The following is a 23628-nucleotide window of genomic DNA, read 5'->3' on the forward strand; positions in this document are numbered from 1 at the left end:
GAGATTGAATTATCTTGAAGGTGATATTCATGCCACGAAAGGTAGGAAGGAATGAATCTGAAATGGACTGGAGTGTACTTGGTAGGGGTTGGGTATAAACCATCCTTAATATCTCTCTCTCTCTCTCTCTCTCTCTCTCTCTCTCTCTCATTCTCATGATCCTTCAGGAGAAGGTTTGGCTGAATGTGGATAAGAGCTTGGAGTGCATCATTCAGAGGGTGGACAAACTTCTGCAGAGAGAGAGGCTGCAGAGCACCAGCAGTGAGGATGTGTTCCTGTGCGACCAGCAGGGCGGCACCAGCAAGAAAGGTAAATGGCTAACAGCATGCTGTGGGTGTGCATGTCTGTTCTTCCTCACTTGCTGTCATCATCTTCCTCACTGACAGACGCAGCTGTAGGTTTCATATTTCCTCTCATTTTCCTCTGCATATTTTTGTCTTCTGTTTACTTTCATTTTCATTTATTTTGGTTCATGACCTCAATTTTCAAAAGTAATAATAAATAAATATTAATTTGTTCAGAGGAATTCACTACTGCCAAAGAAAGCATATAATTCATATAAATTGACAATGTTGAGCTAATTTATAAAAATCAAACCTTAGTTGAATAATGTCATGAATGGATATTTTCCTTTTCGCTTGTAGTGAATTTTTGCCCGGAACAAGGGTCCAATAGCATCAGGCTGCTTGAAGATAAGTGAAATTGGTTGTGGTGTATGGCAGAGAAAGACACTGATCTCAGACTATTACACATATAACCCTGACCCCACACTCAGTAATGCATGTGGTAACATGCTCTGATGGTAATTGTAACAGTGAGTTGTTTTTCTCATGAAACCTCTGTGCATCACAATTTCCAGACCAGTCAGATGCCAGGTTATAAGCAACAGGTGTGGAAAACAGTACACCCATGATGAGATGTTGACATCCCATAAATACCAAAGATCTGTCATTGGTCAGTCTCCAGCCCAGTGAATATTCTTCATTTGTCTTTAATTCCTGACAGCATTCTTCCTCTTTGCCCTCCAGTCTCATACACATCTCTTCCACATCTTCTGGCTGTGCCTCACATGTCCATTACATGGGATAAAGATCTCCGGCCCCCCGCTGGAAATCCGGCGTGCAGAGATTTTAGATCAGGCAATAAATTATTACTAGCGTATACGGGCTCTGATATTACCAGTCGGGAACGCAATTTTATTAAAAACAATTACTGACGTGGTGTTTTTTCGGATGAGTTTTAACCAGTGATAGCCTGTTTACGCGACATACTGGCACGAGAGCACTGTTCTTATCCAATCGGCAACTTGCTTTCAACTTTGTGTGAGGCGGTGCCAGGAAGTATTTGTGGGGATTGTATCAGTTGATTACTGCACAGTAGGCTAACATGCATTGAGACAGATGGAGCATGGAAGCGAAACTTGTGAAGGTTGGCGCAGACACAAGCACAATAGAACGGAGGGTGAAAAATAAATGGCAATAGGCTTGGGTAGATGAAAACGGTAGATGGTCAAACGTTCGGCATATGTTGTCACAAATTAAACAAGCCCGGGAGCTGCTTTGCACCATGTGTTCGAAAAAAATACAGAATGGGACAAGCGGCAAAAGGTATTGTCCCGGCATGATACAGATCCCTCACACAAAGCAGCTATTTGGGCTGTTATACTTCAACGTTGCCGGGAGCTGTGGCCACTGTATCTGCTGCGGCTTCATCCATCCAAGACTGCATGTGCAATCATAAAGTCCGCATTTATAGCAGAACATGACATGTCTTTCAGGATAGCGCCAGCTCTAGCTGACTTGTGCAAAACATCACAGGACAGAACTGCACTCTCCAAACTTAGCGTGTCAGATACACAGGCCAGCTACCTCCACTCACAACATTGCCTGTCACATTAGGCAATGTTTAGCGCACAAGCTGTCAGATGTTTTCAGAGAACGTTGACGGATCCACAAACCAAAACATGGACAGAATTTTCAATGTATTAGTCCGATTCTATGATGATGACTTGGATAAAGTTGTAACATATCATCTTGGTACTCGACCAACTTTTATTGAAGCTGTTGTTTTATTGAATTTGTTGCTTTAAGTCCTGCCATTATTAGAGTCTCTCAGCATGGTTTTTAACATGCCTGACTGTGCTGTAAATGGCTATCAGTTGTACTTAGGAAACGGTCAATATCTGTATAAGTTTTTGGTGTCTGGCTATGCAGGAAGATGGCACTCTGAGTGGGCTGCTACCATGGCACTGCCTGCATTGTGTCTGAACAGAGGGGCATATAATGGCTGAAATGAATTTGGATGAAAATACATGGGACAGATCTCCTTGTCAGGGAACGGTCCGTTTCATTGCTATTTGTTGATGTTAAATTTCATCAGTTTGTTCCACTGGTATTTGTCCCCTTCACATTTGTCCATGTTGTCTTAATTTTAAATACATGGACAATTCTGTTTGTTGTGTAAAACCACAAATGTATGATAGCCATCATGAGCTCTGGTCAGGAGACAGGACCAGAAGCATGCCACCATCCCACATCTGTCACAGATGCAATGCAGAAGGAGACTCGCACTATGCTGAATGGGGGCCTTTCTGCTGTCTGATCACACACTGAGAGGCAGCTCAGCTGATGACTGGATTGTTCTGGAATGTTTCAGCTGTATTCTTCCAGGCTTCAGTGTCAGTTTCCTTCCAGCTTCTGGCCCTGCTCCACACTTACCTGTTGTCTGTTGATGCGCAGAAGTGGCAGAGAGGACTGCGCCAGCTTGGCTTTGCAACTGAACCCAGAAAACTTGCTCCCCCTTTCTGTGTTTGTGAGTCATTGTTCAGGCAGACCAGACACTCACATCAGCAGCCAGTTGATACCGGCTCATCGGATTTGAAAACGAATGAGAGAACATTGAGACAACAGCGTACCAGTGTTAAATGACATCATCAGACCTACCTGTGAGACCAGCAGACACCCAGAAGCAACATTACAGCTCTGACAGCTTTTCAAGCTGTTCTGTGTCTATTTCTCCCTTAGCTGTGCTCTGTCATTCTTTATAAGCAACTGACTCACTATCCAAGTCTGCTGCTCGCTGAGCAAACCTGTGTTTGTGTGCATGTGTGTGTGCATGTGAGTATGTGCTTGCCTATTTGTGTGTGTGCATGTGTATGTGTGAATGTGCTTGTGTAAGAGTGTGTGTGTGTGTGTGTGTGTGTGTGTGTGTGTGCATGTGCGTGTGTAAGACTTTTTGGGGATTGAGATACACGCACACTGGCTCTGTTCTGTTGCTTGTCTTTGCCGTGCGCTCTGACCGCTTTGGGCCTGGTGCCCCGCGGTGCAGCCCACTGTGTGAATGTATGCAGGCTGATGGCGCTTCCTAACCATGCATGTCGCACCTCCATCCCTCCTCCAGATGGCAGCCCCAGTGGAGAGGAGCCTTCCCCAGGTAAGAGCTGTCTCCATCCACCTGCTTCTGCCCCCACCCCGCGTCACGCCTCCAAAGCAGTGCTTCAGCTCTCCGCACACTGCAGGCCTCTGCACTAGGCTCTAAGGGGTTACTGCACACACCTCCATCTCTGTCTCTGTTGCTGTGATGTCTGTTTTATAATAGTTTCACCAAATGTAACTGAGATCAGATCCAATTATTAGGTCTTTTCTTCAGTATGGCAGAAGAGTAGTGTTAACTGTTTTTTAGAGGTACTGGATGGAAAAGTTCAGTCCGCTTTTAGTAACTGAACCACTCAGAGTTGAAAAGAATTTATGTGCAATGTAGTAAGAGAGTCAGTGGTTTGAACAAACAAATTAGCAACAGTTGTGTCAGGCTGCAACCTTTAAATGTGAAATGTCAGTGATGTATTTCAGTGTTTATGTGTGAGGTGTGTGTGCATATACATGTGTGTGTATGTGCATATGTCTATGTCTGTGTATGTGTGTGTCCATGTATGTGTGTCTCTGTGCTTGTAAATCTGTTTATGTGAGTGTGTCCGTGTGTGTGATGTCCACAGTGTGTGTGTGTGTGTGTGTGTGTGTGTGTGTGTGTGTGTGTGTGTGTGTCTGTATGTCCATGATGTGTATGTGTGTGTGTGTCCATGTGTGTGTATGTCCGTGATGTCTGCAATGTATGTGTGTGTGTCCGTGCGTGTGACCGCTGTCCTGTCCTGCAGGTGAGTGGAGTGAGGCTCTGTACCCGCTGCTCACCACACTGACGGAGTGTGTGGCCATGATGAGTGACAAGGCCAAGAAGGCCATGGTGTTCCTTCTGATGCAGGACACCGCGCCCACCATCGGAATGTACCTCAACCTGCAGTACCGTCGAGACGTGGTCTTCTGCCAGACGGTGAGTAACACACACATCTCACTAATTTCATTAACACATCCTCCCACACAAGCACATACACATACAAATGTGTATCCATTATCCTTGTGGGAGGCCATCCCACTGTTAATCTGTGCAAACAAAGAGAGAGAAAACCAAAAATCCTAGATATTTCCTCAAGTTAGGCAATCCATGGTGTCAAAATTGTGTTGCGATCACACTGCAGCCCATTGGCCAGATCCAATCAGATTGGTCAAATCCAATGTATTCTGTTCTTCATGTGTGGAGAGCCCAGCATTTTGCAGCTGCTCTGGACAATCAATCACTTAATCAGTCTCAGAGGTCTGCCAAGGGCCCAGGGTGGTTGATGGTGGTTGGGATGGCTAGCCACGAGGCCGTCGGAGGAGTGCCCAGTGTGTGAGTCATATGAAGGACCCCCAAGGTTAGGTTGACCCCGATGTGAGGGACCCCAGAGATGGGTGAAGCACTGGTGAGTGGGGCACCCTGGGATAGGAGAAGTATGGCAGGGTAATGCGTGAGGGACGCCTCGGTGTGTGAAGCGCATGGGTGCGCTTCCCGAAGGGGAGGGCAGTGTGAAAGAGTGCTGTCACTACAGCTGAGTATGCGCTCTGACTGCCATACCAACGAGCCTGGCTCTTTGGCGTTGCAGTCAAAAGCTGCAGTTTGCACCCCATAGACCCGGGTTCGAGGCCGGGTGGGGTGACTGCTCTCGCCCTTTGCTACACTGTCTGTCCTGTGCTAAGTGGAAATTTTAGGATCACTTTCAGAAGAGAGGAACTGCTAAATATTAGGTTGTTCACACCACCTGAATTAACACCCATATTCAACGGATTACTTGGACATTGTAGTTAGTGGAGCAGCAGCTCTCTACGCGGCATACAGGAGACACAGTTGGGGTAAGCGAGCTGGAGCAATGGTCAGGCTCCGACAGCAAGGTTTCCAGACTCCACTACCTAGCATGCACCTGGCAAATCTCTGCTCCAAGATGGATGAGCTGTTACTCCTCAACAGGTCCAACAAGGATTTCTCTCACTCCGCTGCCCTGTGCTTCATGGAAACCTGGCTTAGTGATTCTACTCTGGACTGTGCAGTACGCCTACCTGGGTTTCTTATATACAGAGCGGATCGTGTTGCGGAGCTGTTAGGGAAATCAAGAGGTGGCAGAATTTGCCTCTATGTTCATGAAGCTTGGTGTACTGATGTCACAGTTGGCATTATTTAGCAGATGCTCTTAGTGTTGTCATGCTATGCAGACCTAGAGCGGAGATTAGCTGACCAGATAATCTGTGTGGAGAAAAAACACCCAGACTAAGTTCTTGTTGTTTTGGGGGATTTTAACAGAGCGAACCTCAGCCAAGAACTGCCGAAATATAGACAACACTTTAAGTGTCCCCCCCAGGGACAGCAATACACTGGACCACTGTTACATGATACAGTATTAATGGATGCCCATCGCTCTGTCCTACGCACAGCTCTGGGACTGTCTGGTCACTGCCTGGTTCATCTTATCCCAATTCTAAGAGGCAGAAACTAAAATCTGCTAAGCCTGTGGTGAATACAGGGAAAAAATGGACCAGCGAGACCAAAAACACTCCACGGGCCTGCTTAGACTGCACCGTCTTTGAACATCATACTTGTGACAACATAACATGTGACATCGTACATCAGTTTCTGTGAGGACATCTGCATCCTAAAAAGGAGTCATATCAGATACAACAACAACAACCAGCCTTGGTTCACCACTAAACTCAAACAGCTTTGACGGTCCAAGGAGGAGGCCTACAGGAGTGGGGACAGGGCCCTGTATAACCAAGCACGGAACACACTGACAAATGAAATCTGGGCAGCCAACAGGATCTATTCTGAAAAGCTAGAGGGTAGGTTTTCAGCCAACGACCCAGCATCAGTGTGGAAAGACCTGCACGATGTCACCAGCTAAAGGAACTCATCCCCCCACACCATGGAGAATCTAAATGTGAACTAAATGTGTTCTGCTGCCAGTTTGAAGAGCCAATGGCCACACCCCTCACCCACTCCAATTCCCACATGGCACCAACAACTATTCCTCCACTAGCCCCACCCTGTACCAATTCTCACCCTGCCCATATACCAATACCGACCCCCTTGCACTCCGGCCTACACTCAGAATCTGTGAAAAGGACGTGTGCAGATCAGGAAAGCACCAGGCCCACATGGAGTTTCACCCTCTTTTCTGAACATCTGTGCTGATCTACTGGCTCCTGTCCAGGCAAGATCAGCCTGTGCTAGCATAAAAAGGCAAATGCTGGTTTGTGTTTTGTGCCTGCAAAGATGCTTAGCAGTGGGCTGTTTGAATGGGATCAGTAAATGTGGGAGGGGTATTGCTGTCTCTCTTCCTCCAGTTAACGGCCCTCATCTGCGGATTCATCATTAAGCTGAGGAACTGTCTCCGTGACGATGGCTTTCTGAGGCAGCTCTACACCATCGGCCTGCTGGCGCAGTTCGAGAGCCTTTTGAGCACTTACGGTAAACAGGCACACACACTGACACATACCTTAACACACACACCGACTAACTCGCGCAAATACACACTGCAGACACACAAAATCACTATGGCACACTAACACACATGCATAGATGTACACCCACTCACACACACATACACACACACACTCACTAACACATATACACACACATCACACACACTCACTGGGCCACATGTATCAACGGTGCGTATGCACTAAAATCTACTAAAATCTTTTCTACACATAAAACGGTATTTATGAAAAGATCATTTCCCTGGAAAACATGCGTACCTCTTCATGGTCTCAAGGTGGCATAAAATTTGTAATTTGCAGATTGGCCACACCAAGAGGAACTAACGGTGATGCAAGTAAATGGGTCTTGTGTCAATCATTGATGACTGTTATCCCACCAGGATGAAGTGACGAAGAGGGCAGTTAAAAATGGCGAGGGGGCAAATCTTATTATATAGTAAAACAGTAGGTTATCATCCTGCTATGCCTATTTCTGCATTTTTTCATCCTTTGGGTGGCAATATAGTGGCGTTTTGACTAGATGCGAACAATTCCCTGCCTTACCTTTTCCATGTGTTTGTGCGTCATGGCCATAATATGAAATAGGAATATTTGGGGCAGATTGCCAGGTCACCACCTAAAATTGGTCTGGTGGTAGGTTTAATGAAATTCATTGATTTAACCCTGCAATAGCCTATGAAAGGCTAAATAACAACATCTACTGTTTCAAAATCAAATAATAAATTTATTTCACAGCAGTGGTGAAGCCAGTATTAAACCTGAGTGTCCTCGTACAATTTAGGGAATCAGAGCACTTGGAACGTAGGTCTACAAGACTCAACATAATAGAATTTATGAACGATTCTAACTCCACATTTTTCCATCAATTTGAAATGCAGCTAGTCTGGCCTCCAGAAAGCACATTTTTTTCTCCTCTCCACCTCATCAACCATCACCTCTATCTCCGTGTCCAAATAATATCTTTTCTTATGTCCTGCCGTTGATCCTCAACATCAGTCTCTGCATTTCACTCAGATTTACCTGGGATCTTTATGTACTAATTTGACTAATTAAAGGTGTGTCTTGGTCCATATAAGAACAACTGTTGGAGTGGACGTTAAGCACGTTCATGTGCACATAATCTCACACTGATTTGATTTACGTTCAGATTTATGAAGACAATTAGACGTACGTGGTGTCTGATGGCTCTGACGAAAAACCTCCGTACACAAATTGTGGGATTCTGCGTACACATGTTCCTACGGCAAGTTGCACACAAAGATTGATAGATACATATGGCCCACTAACTCATACACTCTAACACACACATACACACTACATATACACACTCACTAACACACAGTTACACAGAGACACACACACATATACCCCGATATACACTATATGGACAAAAGTATTCGGACGCCTGACCATTACATTGTAATGACATTTTGGAGTGTTTCTGTGGGAATTTGTGCCCATTCATTCTGTAGAGCATTTATGAGGTCAGGCACTGATGTTGGACGAGAAGGCCTGGTTCGCAATCTCCGTTCCAGTTCACCCCAAAGGTGCTTGATGGGGTTGAGGTCAGGGCTCTGTGCGGGCCAGTCAAGTTCTTCCACACTGAACTCATCAAACCATGTCTTTATAGTCCTTGCTTTGTGCACTGGGGCACAGTCATGTTGGAATAGAAAAGGGCCTTCCCCAAACTGTTGCCACAAAATTGGAAGCATAGCATTGTCCAAAATGTCTTGGTATGCTGAAGCATTAAGATTGCCCTTCACTGGAGATAAGGGGCCTAGCCCAAACCCTGAAAAACAGGTGTGGCCAAATATTTTTGTCCATATAGTGTACATACACATGAACACTAACACACACATACACACATAAGACATACACAGGACAATGTATACACACATACACACAAAACACAAGACACGTGGACATACTTGTGTGTTTGTCTGTATGTAGAGTGTGTATAGATGTTGTGCATGTGGTGTAAATGTGTGTGTGTTTATGTTGTGTGTGTCTGTGTATGTGTGTGTACGTGCGTAAGTGTGTGCATATATGTGTGTACTTATCGCTGTGCTTTTTCAGGAGAGGAGCTGGCCATGTTGGAGGATATGAGCATTGGGATCATGGACCTGAGGAACGTAACCTTCAAAGTGACACAGGCCACCTCCACCTCTGCTCCTGACATGCTGCCTGTCATCACTGGCAACAGAGACGGCTTCAATGTGCGCATCCCTCTGCCGGGGACCATGTTTGATGCACTGCCACGGGAGATCCAGAACGGCATGCTGCTGCGTGTTCAGCCTGTGCTCTTCAATGTGGGCATCAACGAGCAGCAGACACTGGCTGAAAAGTAAGAAGGACCAGAGGGCGGGGCCAAGGAGGGCGAGGGGCCGGGTGAGAGCGGGGCGAGGGGCCAGGGCAGAGCGGGGCAAGTGGCCGGGTGAGAGTGGGGCGAGGGGCCGGGTGAGAGCGGGCGAGGGGCTGGGTCAGAGCGGGGCGAGGGGTCAGGGCAGAGCAGCACCAGGGGGTTGGCAGAGAATTGTCAGAATTGAAGAGGTGGGGCAGAGCCCAGCAGGGCTCACTGCAATACCATCCCCGTCTTTCTCAAGATCACTGACACACAGAGAAGTGAGAAATAGGACCTTTAAGAGTATGAACCATGATTTCAGCATTGGGCAGCCTTGTGGAGCAGAATGTTAAGGGCTCACATTTATATGGATCCTTTCCAGCATTTACTTTTGACAGCAAGATGACTGGCAAACAAAAGGATGTCGCGACCTGCCAAAGTGATTTGCGCAAACAAACGTAAATGTGGTCTTTACAGCAAATGGTATCTTAGAGGCACAGTTAAATTCATGTTTATCTGTGGTTTTTCACAGGTGTGGAGACACATCCTTACAGGAGATAATCAACATGGAGAGCCTAGCTCGTCTCAACTCCTACTATGAGCAGTTCAAAGAAGTCTTACCTGAAGATTGTGAGTCACTAACACTGTTTTTAATCATAGAGGAAGCTGGCTGCATACCAATCATCTTAGACTGACAGTAAAACCTTAGCTATGGGCTGAGAATATGAATTAGATGTTAAAGGTGGGATGTAGTTAACAGCTCTTTATTCAGAACTGTTAGCTACATTTACATTCAGAGCAAGTGACAAAGCAGATGTGTAAAAGTGTAAATAATCAGGTGACACGAACAACAGTTCATACAGAGAACTACAGACCACACCTAAGCATATGTCAATCCTTCACACACTATTATAGCAACCAGTCACCTACTGAATATGGAAACGCAACAGTCATTGAAACAAAGAATCATTAACAAATGCAATGACGCCAGGAAGAGAAAGATTTAAGTGATTGTAATTGGCCAGGACAGCCCAGGTGCAGTGTGGAGTGGTGCATCGTCAGCCTCTTCGTTCTTTGTGAGGCTGAATGGAGAAGGAAGGCTCTCGCTCCTGTCTCCCTGTTTGCGTCTCCAGGTCTCCCTCGCTCGCGCAGTCAGACATGTCTCCCGGAGCTGCTGAGGTTCCTGGGCCAGAACGTCCACGCCAGGAAGAACAAGAACGTGGACATCCTGTGGCAGGCGGCGGAGGTAGGGGTGGCTCCACCCTCTCCCAGACTAGATGAGCGTGGGCACATGCACCCCAGCTTTAGCAGATTTCTGACTACAGAGGGAGCACTGGGAGGCCCTTGTCAGTGCAGGAAATCACCAGCTGCTAAACCCCTATAGATGCAAAGATTTTGTGCTTTGATGACTGTATAACAATGTTGTTATTACCCCTTAAGCATATTTTTATTATGAATTCAACATTCTAAATAACAGGATTGTGTGCACTCTAACAATCTAACCATAGTGGTAAGGAGCAGGGGTCATAATTGAAAGGTTTCCAGTTTGATTCCCTGTTGTTGTAGCCTTGGGAAAGGTACTCAATCCAAAATTGCCTCAGTGAATATCCAGCTGTATAAACAGATAAAGTTGTAATCCATGTAAGTCACTCTGGATAAGAGCATCTGCTAAATGACAGTAATGTAATGTAACATGTACTGGGCCTTACCCCATAAATCCAGTTGATCCCTACTGCAGCCAGCTTAAAGCATAATAGCTACTTGTAGGCATGGAACATACAATGCTGATGTTATCAGTGATAAGTGGAGAGCCTGCACATCTACCATTAGCCAATGTTGCTGTGAAGAGTGAGCTGTGCTCTCACCCCGCCCTCAATCGATCTGCCCCACCCCTCCTCAGATCTGCCGGCGTCTGAACGGTGTGCGCTTCACCAGCTGCAAGAGCGCGAAGGACCGCACGGCGATGTCGGTGACACTGGAGCAGTGCCTGATTCTGCAGCACGAGCACGGCATGGCCCCCCAGGTGTTCACCCAGGCCCTGGATTGCATGCGCAGGTAGGCATTTGCCTAAAGCCGGGAACAGTGCCAACTACAGGGGGTGCCATACTCTCTTGCAGCATGATTTCAGCCCCACAGTGAACTCAGCACTCACTCCCCCATCAGATGACAGCATTGTATTGCCGTAGCAGCAGTCAGCAGTCTGAGATAAAAAAAAAAAAAAACATTATTATTCCTTGCCAGTATATCTTAGAGGGGAGGTGGTGTGAACCAGATACAACAGAGCATAGTGTACTAGTAAATTCTTGTTGAAGTGAAGTTATGTATGTTTCATGTTTTCAAATAACTTGAAAGGGAATGCATTCCTTTTTTAATGTATTTACTTTTTCCAGCCAGTTAACCAAGCTGTTTCAGAATGCTAGGGAAATGGCTACGGGGAAATATCTGTGAAAATAATTTACCTGTTTTAAATCCACCTCCCATGATCTCAGAAATATAAAACTGACATGTATTTCAACCAATCAAAGCTAATCTCTGCTGTCTTCAAAGTGAAACAAATTTGCTGGTTCTGAAACCCTGCATTCTCTGTGTCTCTCTGTAGTTAGCACTTGTTCCTTTCAGTTAACGTATAGATTGTTAATTTAAAGCAGTTGTGCTCTTGCTTGTTGATGTGTCCAGCCATGATGCAGACAATTTTTTCATTTCTTGTGATGGAGCTGTTAACCCTCCACCTTGCATTTCACCCCTCCATCTTCCATTCCCTCTCCCCCTGTCCCCACCCCCCCTTCCACATTTGCTAACACGCTGCTTCTGGGAGGGAGAGGCTAGAGCACACAGCGTATCCTCTGAGCAGGGCAAAAGCAAAGGCCAGAAGGGAAGAGTCAGTAGACTTGCAATGCTGTTCATCTGCTCCTTGCCTGCCTTCAGTCTTCCTGGCCCTCTCGAGTTCCTGTCCCAAATTTCCCATCTTCTGTATCCTCTCTGTTCTTCTGAGAGATCCTATTACCCCCCCTTGACCCCCCAAAGGCTGCGTTTGCAGCTCTTTCCAGTCAAGATCAATATCTGTCCAAATAGACAGCCGAGCACATTATTGTGATTCTCTATCAGTTAATAAAGTCACATCTGTTGGTTTCATGCAAGACATGAGAGATGACATGCAAGATCATGATGGTATGTTACTATTGGTATTACTCTTTGGACAAGTGGAGGGAATTGTGGGACAGTTGCCATGTCACAGACCATGGTGCCCTTCTACCCAGTTTGGCCTTGAGCCTGTTGCATGCTGGGAAGAAGCATGATTGTGCTGCATGGCCCCAGACCCCCCACCCCCTCCCACCCCTTTGGCTGATGAACATGGAGAACCATTGCTGTTTCTTTGAACCTGTCTTTTCTTTCCAAAGACTGAAGACAATTTCTGTTAATTTTCTCTTCTTTTTATCCTCTTTCTCTCTCTTTATGGTTATTATTTGTTTGTTTCCCTTGATTCGCTTTGTGTTTGCTTCTTTGTTTTTATTTCCATTTTGGGTCTTCACGTTTTGCTCAATGATTTCATTTGACTTTCAATGTAATTTGGCCTTTACATTGTACTGGGTTTCTTGACCATTGCCTTCACTTGTTTTGTCTCAATTTTTATTACAACTGTTATTATGAAACTTTGTTTTCAACATCACTATCATTATTTTCATGTATTTTTTTCCGTGACAATTCTTTTGGCATGTCTCTATTCCATCCCTCCTCTGTGACTCCTCCCCTCCTCCATGCCATGCCCCCCCCTACCTTTCCACAGCATTGGAACCAGGGAAGGGGTCACCCAGAAGAACCTGAGTGGCCTGTTGCCCATCCGAGATTTCAGGCTAGACCCCAGTCTCCTCTACTCTCTCCCCTTACTGGCGCTCAGCCCAAACCTGCTCATCGCCTGGTTGTTTCTGACCGTGGCCTACCTGTTGGCCAAACTCCGCTGCAACTGAACACTCGCTGCAACTCCAGCTCGACTGTCTGATTATCAGTCAGTCAGTCAGTCAAAGTGACCTGATTGGCTGTCTGAACATCAGTCAGTCAGGCAAGTGGCGTGCCTGTTTATCTGTTAGACCACCTAGTGGCCAGTGTTGCTGTGTCTGTCAGGCAAACGGGCAGGTGTTGCGTAAATCAAACGGTCAGTCTGTCCACCCGTCTGACCAGGAGTCGGTTTGTACAGCATCTCTCTCTTCCCCATAGAGTGTTTTAAAGTACTGGTCAGGGGAATGTCTAAAGGTCTAAATGGCTGCCATTGTCAGTATTATGCCTTACTTGTATTTATAATAAATTTATTTAACCTAACTTTATCTTAATTCTACAAATAAAAATCTTAAATGCAAATTTATAAATAACACAAAAAATTGATTTTACCATAGAATAGATGGTCCTGGGAAAGATTTTAAAGTTATTATTATTATTATTATTATTATTGTTATTATTATTTCTGAGTACCTCAGCATAAACCCACCATAATAGCCACATATACGAAATTGTCTCGCTTGGCTTTTCAAGTCTTCCTTGTCTATGTAATTTCATAGAGACTGAGCAAATAAGTTAAGCCTGGACTCAGTCAGAGCTGGTTTTTATTTGGCTGGCTTTAAGTTTTTCCCAATCTGTGTGGCAGCATCAGTGTTGTGATATGAGTACTGTACCTCCAGCTCAGGTCTTCCTATTTTTGCAGTGGGGGAGACACTATGCTTTCAGTAAAGCCAATAAATTTTTATTGATATTCTTTTATTTTTGTGACAAATAGCTAAACTTGCCAAATTACAGTGTAGGGTGTATTATATATGAAGAGTTGCTAAAGCTGATTGTTTTCCCTTTCTGAGAATTTTTCGGAGTTCAGGATTACCTCTGTAACTATGCGGCAGAGATACTATTTGCAGGACTTTATTTTTTGCGTGTGCGTGTAGTGAATATGTGTTTGAAGTTTTTTTTTCCAATATACACAGCTTGCATTTCCAGTTTATTCTTGAAGATAATTGGTAATGGTTATAGTGCTTAAAAGAATTTTGAACAAATGAAAATAATTAGTTCAAGGATTTTTTTGTTCATAAGAAGTTGTGTTGCTGAGGAAAATGAGGTAAAGTGTATTACAGTGTACAGAAATTAGTTGCTTAGTGTAAAAATGCCAAATCTCAGCACTGTCTCAAAGAGGGAATGTGAAGCCGGGTCTCCTACAGAGGAGTCCCATTTATGTGACATGAGAAAAAATATATATACATTTTAGTTCAACTCAGAACACACTGCCTCAGAGCACTTCAGATAAACACCAATAGATAAAGTGCTCTCAGTTTGAACAGAGAGAGCCTCTCTGTGTTTGACTAGCTTCCCTGTGATCAAGGATCTCATGTATAAGTTGTATAGGTATATTTAGTCAAGGGGGCTTTATCAGAGCTTGATTGTGCAGACAAGTGTAGTCTGTAGGTTTGTTGCAATAGAGTACAACATGTGAAGTTGTTATTCCCAAATATATACTATGCGTAGATGTAATATTTATATTTATATTATTAACAATAATTCAAATATATGCAGTGCTTCTTTTGTTTTTACTTAAAGATACTGTATTATTATTATTATTGTTATTGGTATTATTACTATTATTATCATTATTATTATTATTAACAACCAATTTTTTTAACTACCTCTGCTATTAGATCAATTCAAAGACCTCAATGGCATCTTTGAAAATGTGAAAATACAGTGGATAAAAAAGTCTACACACCCCTGTTAAAATGGCAGGTTTTTGTGATGTAAAAAAATGAAACCAAGATAAATCATGTCAGAACCTTTTCTACCTTTATTGTGAAATTGCGACCTATATATTAAAGTGAAAAATAAAAAATGTACAATAACCTGGTTGCATAAGTGTGCACACCCCTAAACTAATACTTAGTTGAAGCACCTTTAGATTTTATCACAGCATTCAATCTTTGTGGGTAAGAGTCAATCAGTTTGGCACATCTTGACTTATGGCAATATTTTGCCATTCTTCCTTGCAAAAGCATTCTAACTCTGTCAGATTGGCTAGGCATCTCCTGTGCACAGCCCTCTTCAGTTCACCCCACAGATTTTTGATTGGATTTAGATCTGGACTCTGGCTGGGCCATTACAAAACCTTGATCTTGTTTTGGTGAAGCCATTCCTTTGTTGATTTGGAGGTGTGCTTTGGGTCGTTGTCATGCTGAAAGGTGAAATTCCTCTTCATTGTAAATGTGGTATCTTGACTGGTATTTGGAGCTATTCATTATTCCCTCCACCCTGATTAAAGCCCTAGTCCCAGCTGAACAAAAGCAGCCCAAAAGCATGATACTGCCACCTCCATGCTTCACCATGGGGATGGTGTTCTTTTGGTGATGTGCTGTGTTTTTTTTTTTTTTTGCACCAAACATATCTTTTGGTATTATGGCCAAAAAGTTCAACTTTGGTCTCATCAGACCATAACACATTATTCCACATGGTTTTGGGAGATTGGATGTATTTTTTGCAAACTTTAGCCGGGCTTGGATGGTTTTTGTTTTTTTTTTGGTTAAAAATGGCTTCTGTCTTGCCACCCTCCGCTGTAGCCCAGACATATGAAGAATTCGGGAGATTGTTGTCACATGTAGGGAGCAACCAGTACTTGCCAGAAATTGCTGCAATTCTTTTAATGTTGCTGTAGGCCTCTTGGCAGCCTCCCTGACCAGTTTTCTCCTGGTCTTCTCATCAGTTTTAGGGGGATGTCCTCTTCTTATAATGTCACTGTTGTGACATATTTTCTCCACTTGTTGATTATTGTCTTTACAGTGTTCCATGGTATATTCAATGCCTTGGAAATTTTTTTGTAACCCTCTCCTAATTGATATTTTTCAATAACGAGATCCCGTACCTGCTTTGTAAACTCTTTGCGGCCCATGGCTTTTCCAGTTGGATGTTACCAAGAAGATGTCAGAAAAATCCTATAGAAACAGCTGTTCTTTCTTTGTGGTTAATCAGTCACTTTAATTGATGGCAGGTATATACTAATTAATATTTAACATGAGTTTGAATGTGATTGGTAGATTATGAACACTGCCACATTCCCAATAAAAGGGTGGTGTGCACACTTATGCAACCATGTTATTGTAAATTTTTTTATTTTTCTTTTTTTTTCCCTGAATTGATTCTTATTGTTTTTCACTTTAATATATAGGTTGCAATTTCACAATAAAGGTGGAAAAAGTTCTGACATGATTTATCTTGATTTCATTTTTTTACATCACAAAAACCTGCCATTTTAACAGGGGTGTGTAGACTTTTTTATATCCACTTGAAAAAAAAAAAGGAAAATCTGAAAATTAATTAAATCAGTCTTAGAAAATCCAGGTTATAGAAGATTTGGTGTATTTGACCAGTCGAGTGTTTGCTTATCTGGGACATTGCCTACTTCTCTGGGATAAAGGGTGAAGCTTGATTCTGTGCTGTGTATCTCAAAGGAAGAATGTGGTCCTGTCAATTCTACGACCTTTTCGGCCTCTGGGTCAGTTTCCTCGGAAACGACTCCAGTATTCAGTCAGAAAGAAACTAATGCAGAGAAACAATAAATATTGTTTTGCATAGATGAAGAGATATCTGTTAGCTTCTGTTAGTTTATATTTGTGAGTTTCTGTTACGTGCCGCTTACAAAGTGAATGTGATAAGATACTCAGGCTGTTGTCACTTTATCAGTGGTTGGGACAAAGCTCCATAGCAGCTGATTCAGGTCCAAATCTGTTGCTCTTTGATCCAGAGTTTTTCCCCAACTGTAAGACAGGTCTTCCAATGCAAAAAAGAAACAGAAAATAATCACATGCCTGTTTTTCCTCCTGTAAAAACATTTTAAATATACCTGTATTTTTTTCATAATAGAGCCACAGTTGTCCCAAAGAATAAGCTTTAACCCTGTGTTGTAAAATGCTACATTTTGCTAAATATGAATCTATATATTTATATGGCCATTTACAAAGGTGAAACTTTGCACTGACCAACTGTTACCTGTTTGTGCAGTACCTGCTTGTATCTTTTCATTATTTATTCTTCAGTTAGAACACTGGAAAAAAAAAAACCTCTTCTTTTGCCTGGATAAAACTATTGGCAGTCTGTAACCAACCCTCTCACCCCCCCTCCCTCCCCATCCAACCCATCCCATTCCGACTCCCATTGGCTGTCCCTGGTCACGTGAGCCTTTGCTTTGACCACTCACCATCATGTTTCTTTGATAGCTGTCAGGTTGTTTTTTACTCATTGTCGTTAATGCAGCCCTTTTTTGTTTGTTTGTTTCTTTACTTGCTACCATCCTCTGTGTACTTGCTACCCTGCTCACCGGCCCCCCCCCCTCCCCATTCCTAGCGAGGGTTGCCGACGGGAGAACACCATGAAGAATTTGGGCTGTCGCAAGTACGCCTTTAACTCCCTGCAGCTGAAGGCTTTTCCCAAACATTACAGGCCTCCGGAGGGGACTTACGGGAAAGTCGAGACCTGATAGACCAGGCAGCATCCAGACCTAAACAATAGATAGAGGGAAAAAAGTACCCACAGCTTAATGTAAAATCACCCTTAATATAACAGATGTGAGAGTTCTGTGATATATGCATACTGAGTACTCATTTTGATATATACATATATATGTATGTATATACACAGTAAAGCTTTATGGTCTATAGCAAACAGGAGTCCTTTGAAGGGCCATCATTGTAAACAACACAGCAGTGAAGCATTCACATTGCTTACACATTGGAAGGAGTGGAGCCTCATCCATCTCACTGCATTCTACACCATGTTTATTAAAGCACGTCCTTCAGTAGAGAAGAGTACTAGGCTACATCTAGTAGTGAATTGCTCCTTACAAAAGCATAGCACTGTATAGTGATCATGGGTGACAGCTAGCGCTCTGACTGAACTGAAAGGGTATCACCAAGTCCTCTGGTGTAATTGTAGTACTCCAGTCTTTTCTGGCCTGTTGAGGTGAGCTGTGGAAGCAAGACACTGCATTGGTTCATGGAAGCTTTCCCACCGTGTTCTATCAATCATGTGTCGTCATAGGGGTCCTACAATGGTCACTGAACGGTCAAGGGTTTGAACTCTGTATGGGCCTTTGTCTGTTTCCCTCCAACAAACAAGCTGAACTTTAGTTGTGCAAATAAATTCAAATGTAAACTGTCTACATGGTTAAGGAAACTTAGTCTTTGCATTTGGCAATTAATTATCTTAATTCCAGATTTTCATAAATTACACAGGACGAATGTGTCATTCTGGAAGGTCTAAACATGGAGGCAACCAATGAAGCTCAACATTGTTTTAATTAAATATGTTCACATATTCCAACTGAATGAGTATTGCCAGTAAACATACTACTTACAGTCCATTTCACGCTTTTAAAAGCTTGGCTGCTCAAGTTAGAAGATGCTGTGACTGAGCATCATGTGGGAAGAGGAGCAGTTCCTCTTTGGGATGGACTGGCAGTCAGAACGTAGTGCAGCCCATATTTTCCCCTCAAAATTCACAGCAGATGAGAACAACCTAGCAGAGGTGACATGTACCAGCTACCCATTCGCTGTCTGACTTAACGTACATCAAACTGTATTGACAGGAATTTGAGTGGCCAGCAAGGGCCTTCATTCAGTGGAGACATGAGCCATGCATGTCTGTATGCTGATCTATGGAGCTGAGAAAGACTGGAGTGTTCCTTTTTGCTGAGCTTGCAATAGTGCTGTGTTCTGCTTTCTTCAATAACAGACCAAAAAAGCAAAGTAACAACACACCAGTGAAGTGGCCCTCACCAGCACTGTGTAGGCTAGACACAGCACTACCCCTTTGGCTGTATGCTTTGAGTTTGCTCCTTCATTAGTCCTGGCCAGAACCCTGACCAGAACTCCCGTGGACTGAAAACCAATCGGAGCTCCAAACACAAAGAGAATCCACACGGCCAGCTACAGGAGCATTTCCCTTTTTTTCTTTATCTAATAATAGCTAATAATAGAACAGAATTAACCGACACACACACACAAATATATGTATATATAGACATGTATACACCCAGTATGCATTTTTCTAGAAGGAAATGAGGTATGAGTTTATAAGATCTATAATGAAATGCCTTAGAATGTACCCAGAGAAAGAAACTGCCTTAAAAGTCCTCAGCAACCCCCTATCAGACAAGTAAACCCCAGTGTTTGAGTGTTTCACTGTGCTGTGCATACTACACCTCTCCCTATTTAACTGTGTCTTTGATGTTGTTTGTATGAGAATTACCACCTCAGAGCATTTCAGTCTGGAAGATGGCAGACATCTTATTTATTTATTTATTTATTTATTTATTTGGACATCTCTTGCAGATATTCTCCAGGAGTGATTTGTAAGAATCTTTGCTTTATGGTTGAGAATGAATGGTTATGCAGGGTAACACTAGTTCCACTAGTCAGTATCCCACACCCATGAGAATGAAATTAGCGTCTGATCTGAAGGTGACTGCCTTGGATAAAATATCAGACTAGCCATGCCCTAGGAGTCTGGTATGTCATCAGCTTCATCCAACCATGTCGCATTCAAGCCAATATCATTCAACATCAAACCTCCGAGTTACAGGGCCATGTGATGTGATAGGACAGATGTTTCCTATGTAACCATCCGTGCAGTTTCACAGCAGCCATTGCACCACATCCAGGAAGTCAAGGGTATAACCAATGAGTGACAAGAGGGGGAGGGACCTCAAGAGAGTTGTGTGACCAACAACAGAAAGTAGCGGCATTCATCTGTTGGAAATTAGAGTGCATCCACTCACAGCCCATTCTTTCTGCACTACAGCGGAATGGAATGGTGTTTGCTGACCACTTTTGAGAACAGTGTGGTGTAGTTCCTCAACATCTTTTTTTACTTTAACTGTAAATGAATAACTGAAAAGTCTGCAGCTGTGGGAGCTGTAGTAAATGTTTTTGACCAAGATGCTAATTCACAAAGATTCAATCAGAAGAGAGGACAAGGAACCAATTACAGTAACTCACATATTGCAAACTACACGACCGTTAGATTTCTACTAATCAGAATTAGGAGGCAAAAGAGGGGATCACCTCTTTTCACCAGTACACAGTAGGCACAGTTATACCTTTAGTGTCATCACACCAGGTTCCTGGGGTGAGGATGTTAAAAATGCATTAAAATGTTTTGTGGTGTGTACCATATCTGCATAAAAGTGTTTCAGTGCAGTCTGAGCCTATACACAAATGCAGAGATCAGATCACTTTTTCACTGAGGTACTGAGAATTAGAAGAATGTTATAGCAATCATCTGCACAAAAGTAAGAGTATTACATTTTTAGCATACTGTGTATCTATGCATTTATATACTCATGGCATTTCCTCATTTTGTCCACATGGGGGTAGTGTTGCCTTTTGCAGGTGCAATCATGAATTACGTAGTAGCCGTTCTACAAAGCAATGAAGATTTGGCCAGATTGACAACACAAAACTAAATTGTTTGTATAAATTACAAAATTTTGCCAGATCAGCATATCATTTAGTGCAGGCGTTTTCCCACTTCCTGCTACCCATATTGATTTGGTTTTTAAAAGCCCACTCTTTAAAAGAACCTACTTACAAGAAGCTACATCTTTAGCTTTCCTCTGTATGTAAAATGCATAACTGTTGGCATTGAAGGAGGACTTTGCAGATATGTTGCATGTATTTCACATTTCATCAGAAATGTGTGAAATACTTCTAACTCCGTATCGGACAACAGATAAAGGTTTTGCACTTATTTTGAATGGGATAGAAAGTGTATTTAAATGCATGCAGCAAAGCTTTGCATATAACTGTGCTTTTAAAACAAGGTACTGATATACCGCTGCCCTGTCGATAAGATCAACTGTGAAATGCAAATTGTATTATGTTATTGTATTGTGTGCTCATTTCCAGTCTGACATTTCTGTGCACTTTATTGTAAATTATTGATATAATTTTTTGTTATCTTGAGTGATTTTTTTCTTTGTGTATACTCACTGTATAACATATATGCTCTGAAAATACTGTCTGCCAGGATAGGCATACACATTGGATTATGTTTTGTATTTATCTATTTATTTTTACCGTATTAAATGCATATGTTTCAGCAGGAAGTTATCTTTCTTTGGGTTTTGTTGTAAAATGTGCTTTCCCCCCAGTGCTCTCCTGTATAACTTAATAACTTAGCTATTAAAAATGACATGAGTCTCTGCCTCCTTGTTGTTTTTCTGGTCAGTATTTCTTCATCGATCACCAAAGTAAACTGGGTGGAGTCGGCTTTCGTCTGACTTGTGTATGATGTATTTACAGTTATTTACATTTATTTATTTAGCAGACGCTTTTATCCAAAGCGACTTACAAAAGTGCATACAGTAAGTATAGCGACAGTACGGGGACAGGATGTGTACAGTTCCACAATGAGACAGTTCTCAGCTGAGAGCAAGATCTGTTTGAGGACACAGTACTCTCAGATTTGTACAATTACAGCGTATAGGGAACTAATACGATACACCTTCAAACAGCAAACTTCAACAATTTCAAACGGCACAATGAGCGTCAGGGTAAAGGCGGCAACAAGAAACAATTTAAAAAGCACAGCAATTTATGACAGCACTGATTGGGGGGGGGGGCAGCAATTGTGTGCTGGGTCAGTCCAGGTAGAGTCTGAAGAGGTGCGTCTTCAGGCCCCGTCTGAAGGAATGGGGTGAAGGAGCTGTCCGTAGCAATACAGGGAGTTCGATCCACCACTGGGGGGGCGATGTAGGTGAAACGCTGATGTCTGGCAGAACAAGCACCTCCTGCCTTGACCATGCAAGGAGCGAGGCGTCCAGTTGCTGCTGAGCGCAGGGGTCGGGCTGGTGTGTAGGGCTGGATGAGTTCTTGCCGGTAGGTAGGGCCTGTCCTGTTGATTGCAGAGAAGGTGAGGGTCAGGGTCTTGAATCTGATCCTGGCAGCAACAGGAAGCCAGTGGAGGGATTTAAGAAGGGGAGTAACATGGGAGAATTTGGGGAGGTTGAAGATTAGTCGGGCAGCTGCGTTCTGGATGAGCTGGAGAGGCTGGGTGGTACAGGCTGGTTGGCCTGCGAGGAGAGCGTTGCAGTAGTCCAGTCGAGGGAGAACTGTGGCCTCTATAAGGAGCTGCGTCGTGTATGTTGTCAGGAACGGACAAATCCTCCTGATGTTGTGGAGGAGGAATCGGCAGGCCCATGACGTGTGACGTCCGTGTTATATTTAACATTCAATAAACAGTATAGAAAAGCAACTACAACACAGAAACATAGTTATGTAGTCACAGTTTTTAGTGTCCTTCACAGAGAACAGAAAGACAAATGTGCAACAAGGTGACCAGTGACCCAACCCACATACGAAATGATCATGGCGAGATATAGCACCCAGTTTTCCTTCTCAATCTGTCTTCAGTTTTAACACATACACGGAGTTCAAACGTTGTGTCTGAGAAAGACGGATGCAGACCTGGGCCATACCCCCGCAGTCCAAACGGGCCCCGTCCCCGCCTGTCAACTATTATAATAATAATAATATAATAATAAAGTTTTTTTTTTTTAATTGCATTTACATAGGGTGCACATCATGATACTGTCATCATTTTCAAAATCTTTGCTGGTCCATAGTGTTCTATGTTATATACATCAGATTTGGTCCACATTTTGGTCCAGCTGATAAATTGCAAATTCGAATCAGTACAACTCAGTGACATCATCACAGTCTGAAAACAGAGCCACTTTGAAAATGAAACGAAAATACCAAAGCGGTGCCCAAAAACGGCACAATAAACAAAAATGTGCTGAATTTACTGCCAAACTTCCGAAAATAACATCTATATTTGGAACAGTAAATCCTGTCAGCCGTGAAGGATGCAGTCTGTCAGAGTTAACAGGTAGGCTAGCTAGATGGTTGCTATGAACAGCTACCGGACAGTGCTGGCAAGATGAACAGTTATCCTAATGTATGCCTATATAGCCTGTATATGCTGAATCAGAACAATAAATATTTTTTACTTTATCAGGTTTTCACATACCTACAGGGAATTTGCCTTTGTAATATGGTACATGGGGGGGGCTCACGTGTTTGCGTTACGGTGCTGATGCAGGCAGACCAGATTTCATCTGGAGTTCCATCTACTCATGGGAATTTAGTCAGCTTTCAGATGTTTCTACGTGGAATACTTCGACTCACAATACCCTCTTGTATTGGTTTTGTGACCCAGTCTAGCAACGTTGCCTTGTTTGTCATGAGCCCATTAACGCTTCGCGTTTATCACATATAGGCATACACTGTCCGGGACTGGTTAAACATTTTCGCTCATCATTTGAGTTCTTTCGCAAACGTTAGCTACATTTTAGTGTTCCGCTAACTCCGTGACTACAGTATCTTCCAATTGTGACGTTTAGTTAAAATGTGG

General features: G+C 43.2%; 1 protein-coding gene across 9 annotated transcripts in view; it reads left to right on the forward strand.

Annotated features, from left to right (window-relative positions):
- LOC118788668 (inositol polyphosphate-4-phosphatase type I A-like) overlaps positions 1-21358 on the forward strand; it is a 66367-nt gene extending 45009 nt beyond the window's left edge. For 5 of the 9 annotated variants that reach the window (XM_036544647.1, XM_036544648.1, XM_036544649.1 and 2 more), the window contains 9 exons: positions 168-309; positions 3400-3432; positions 4151-4323; positions 6705-6828; positions 8937-9204; positions 9734-9831; positions 10335-10447; positions 11102-11256; positions 12986-13526. In XM_036544647.1, coding sequence (XP_036400540.1) covers positions 168-309; positions 3400-3432; positions 4151-4323; positions 6705-6828; positions 8937-9204; positions 9734-9831; positions 10335-10447; positions 11102-11256; positions 12986-13166 — 1287 coding nt within the window. In that variant the 3' untranslated portion in view covers positions 13167-13526. Of the gene's footprint in view, positions 1-167; positions 310-3399; positions 3433-4150; positions 4324-6704; positions 6829-8936; positions 9205-9733; positions 9832-10334; positions 10448-11101; positions 11257-12985; positions 13527-17559 lie in introns of those variants that run through there. The other 4 variants (XM_036544652.1, XM_036544653.1, XM_036544655.1 and 1 more) reach the window with 2 other exon arrangements.
- The last annotated feature ends 2270 nt before the right edge of the window (positions 21359-23628 follow it).

This window comes from Megalops cyprinoides, chromosome 14, assembly GCF_013368585.1.
Source record: "Megalops cyprinoides isolate fMegCyp1 chromosome 14, fMegCyp1.pri, whole genome shotgun sequence".
NCBI classification, from domain to species: Eukaryota; Metazoa; Chordata; class Actinopteri; order Elopiformes; family Megalopidae; genus Megalops; species Megalops cyprinoides.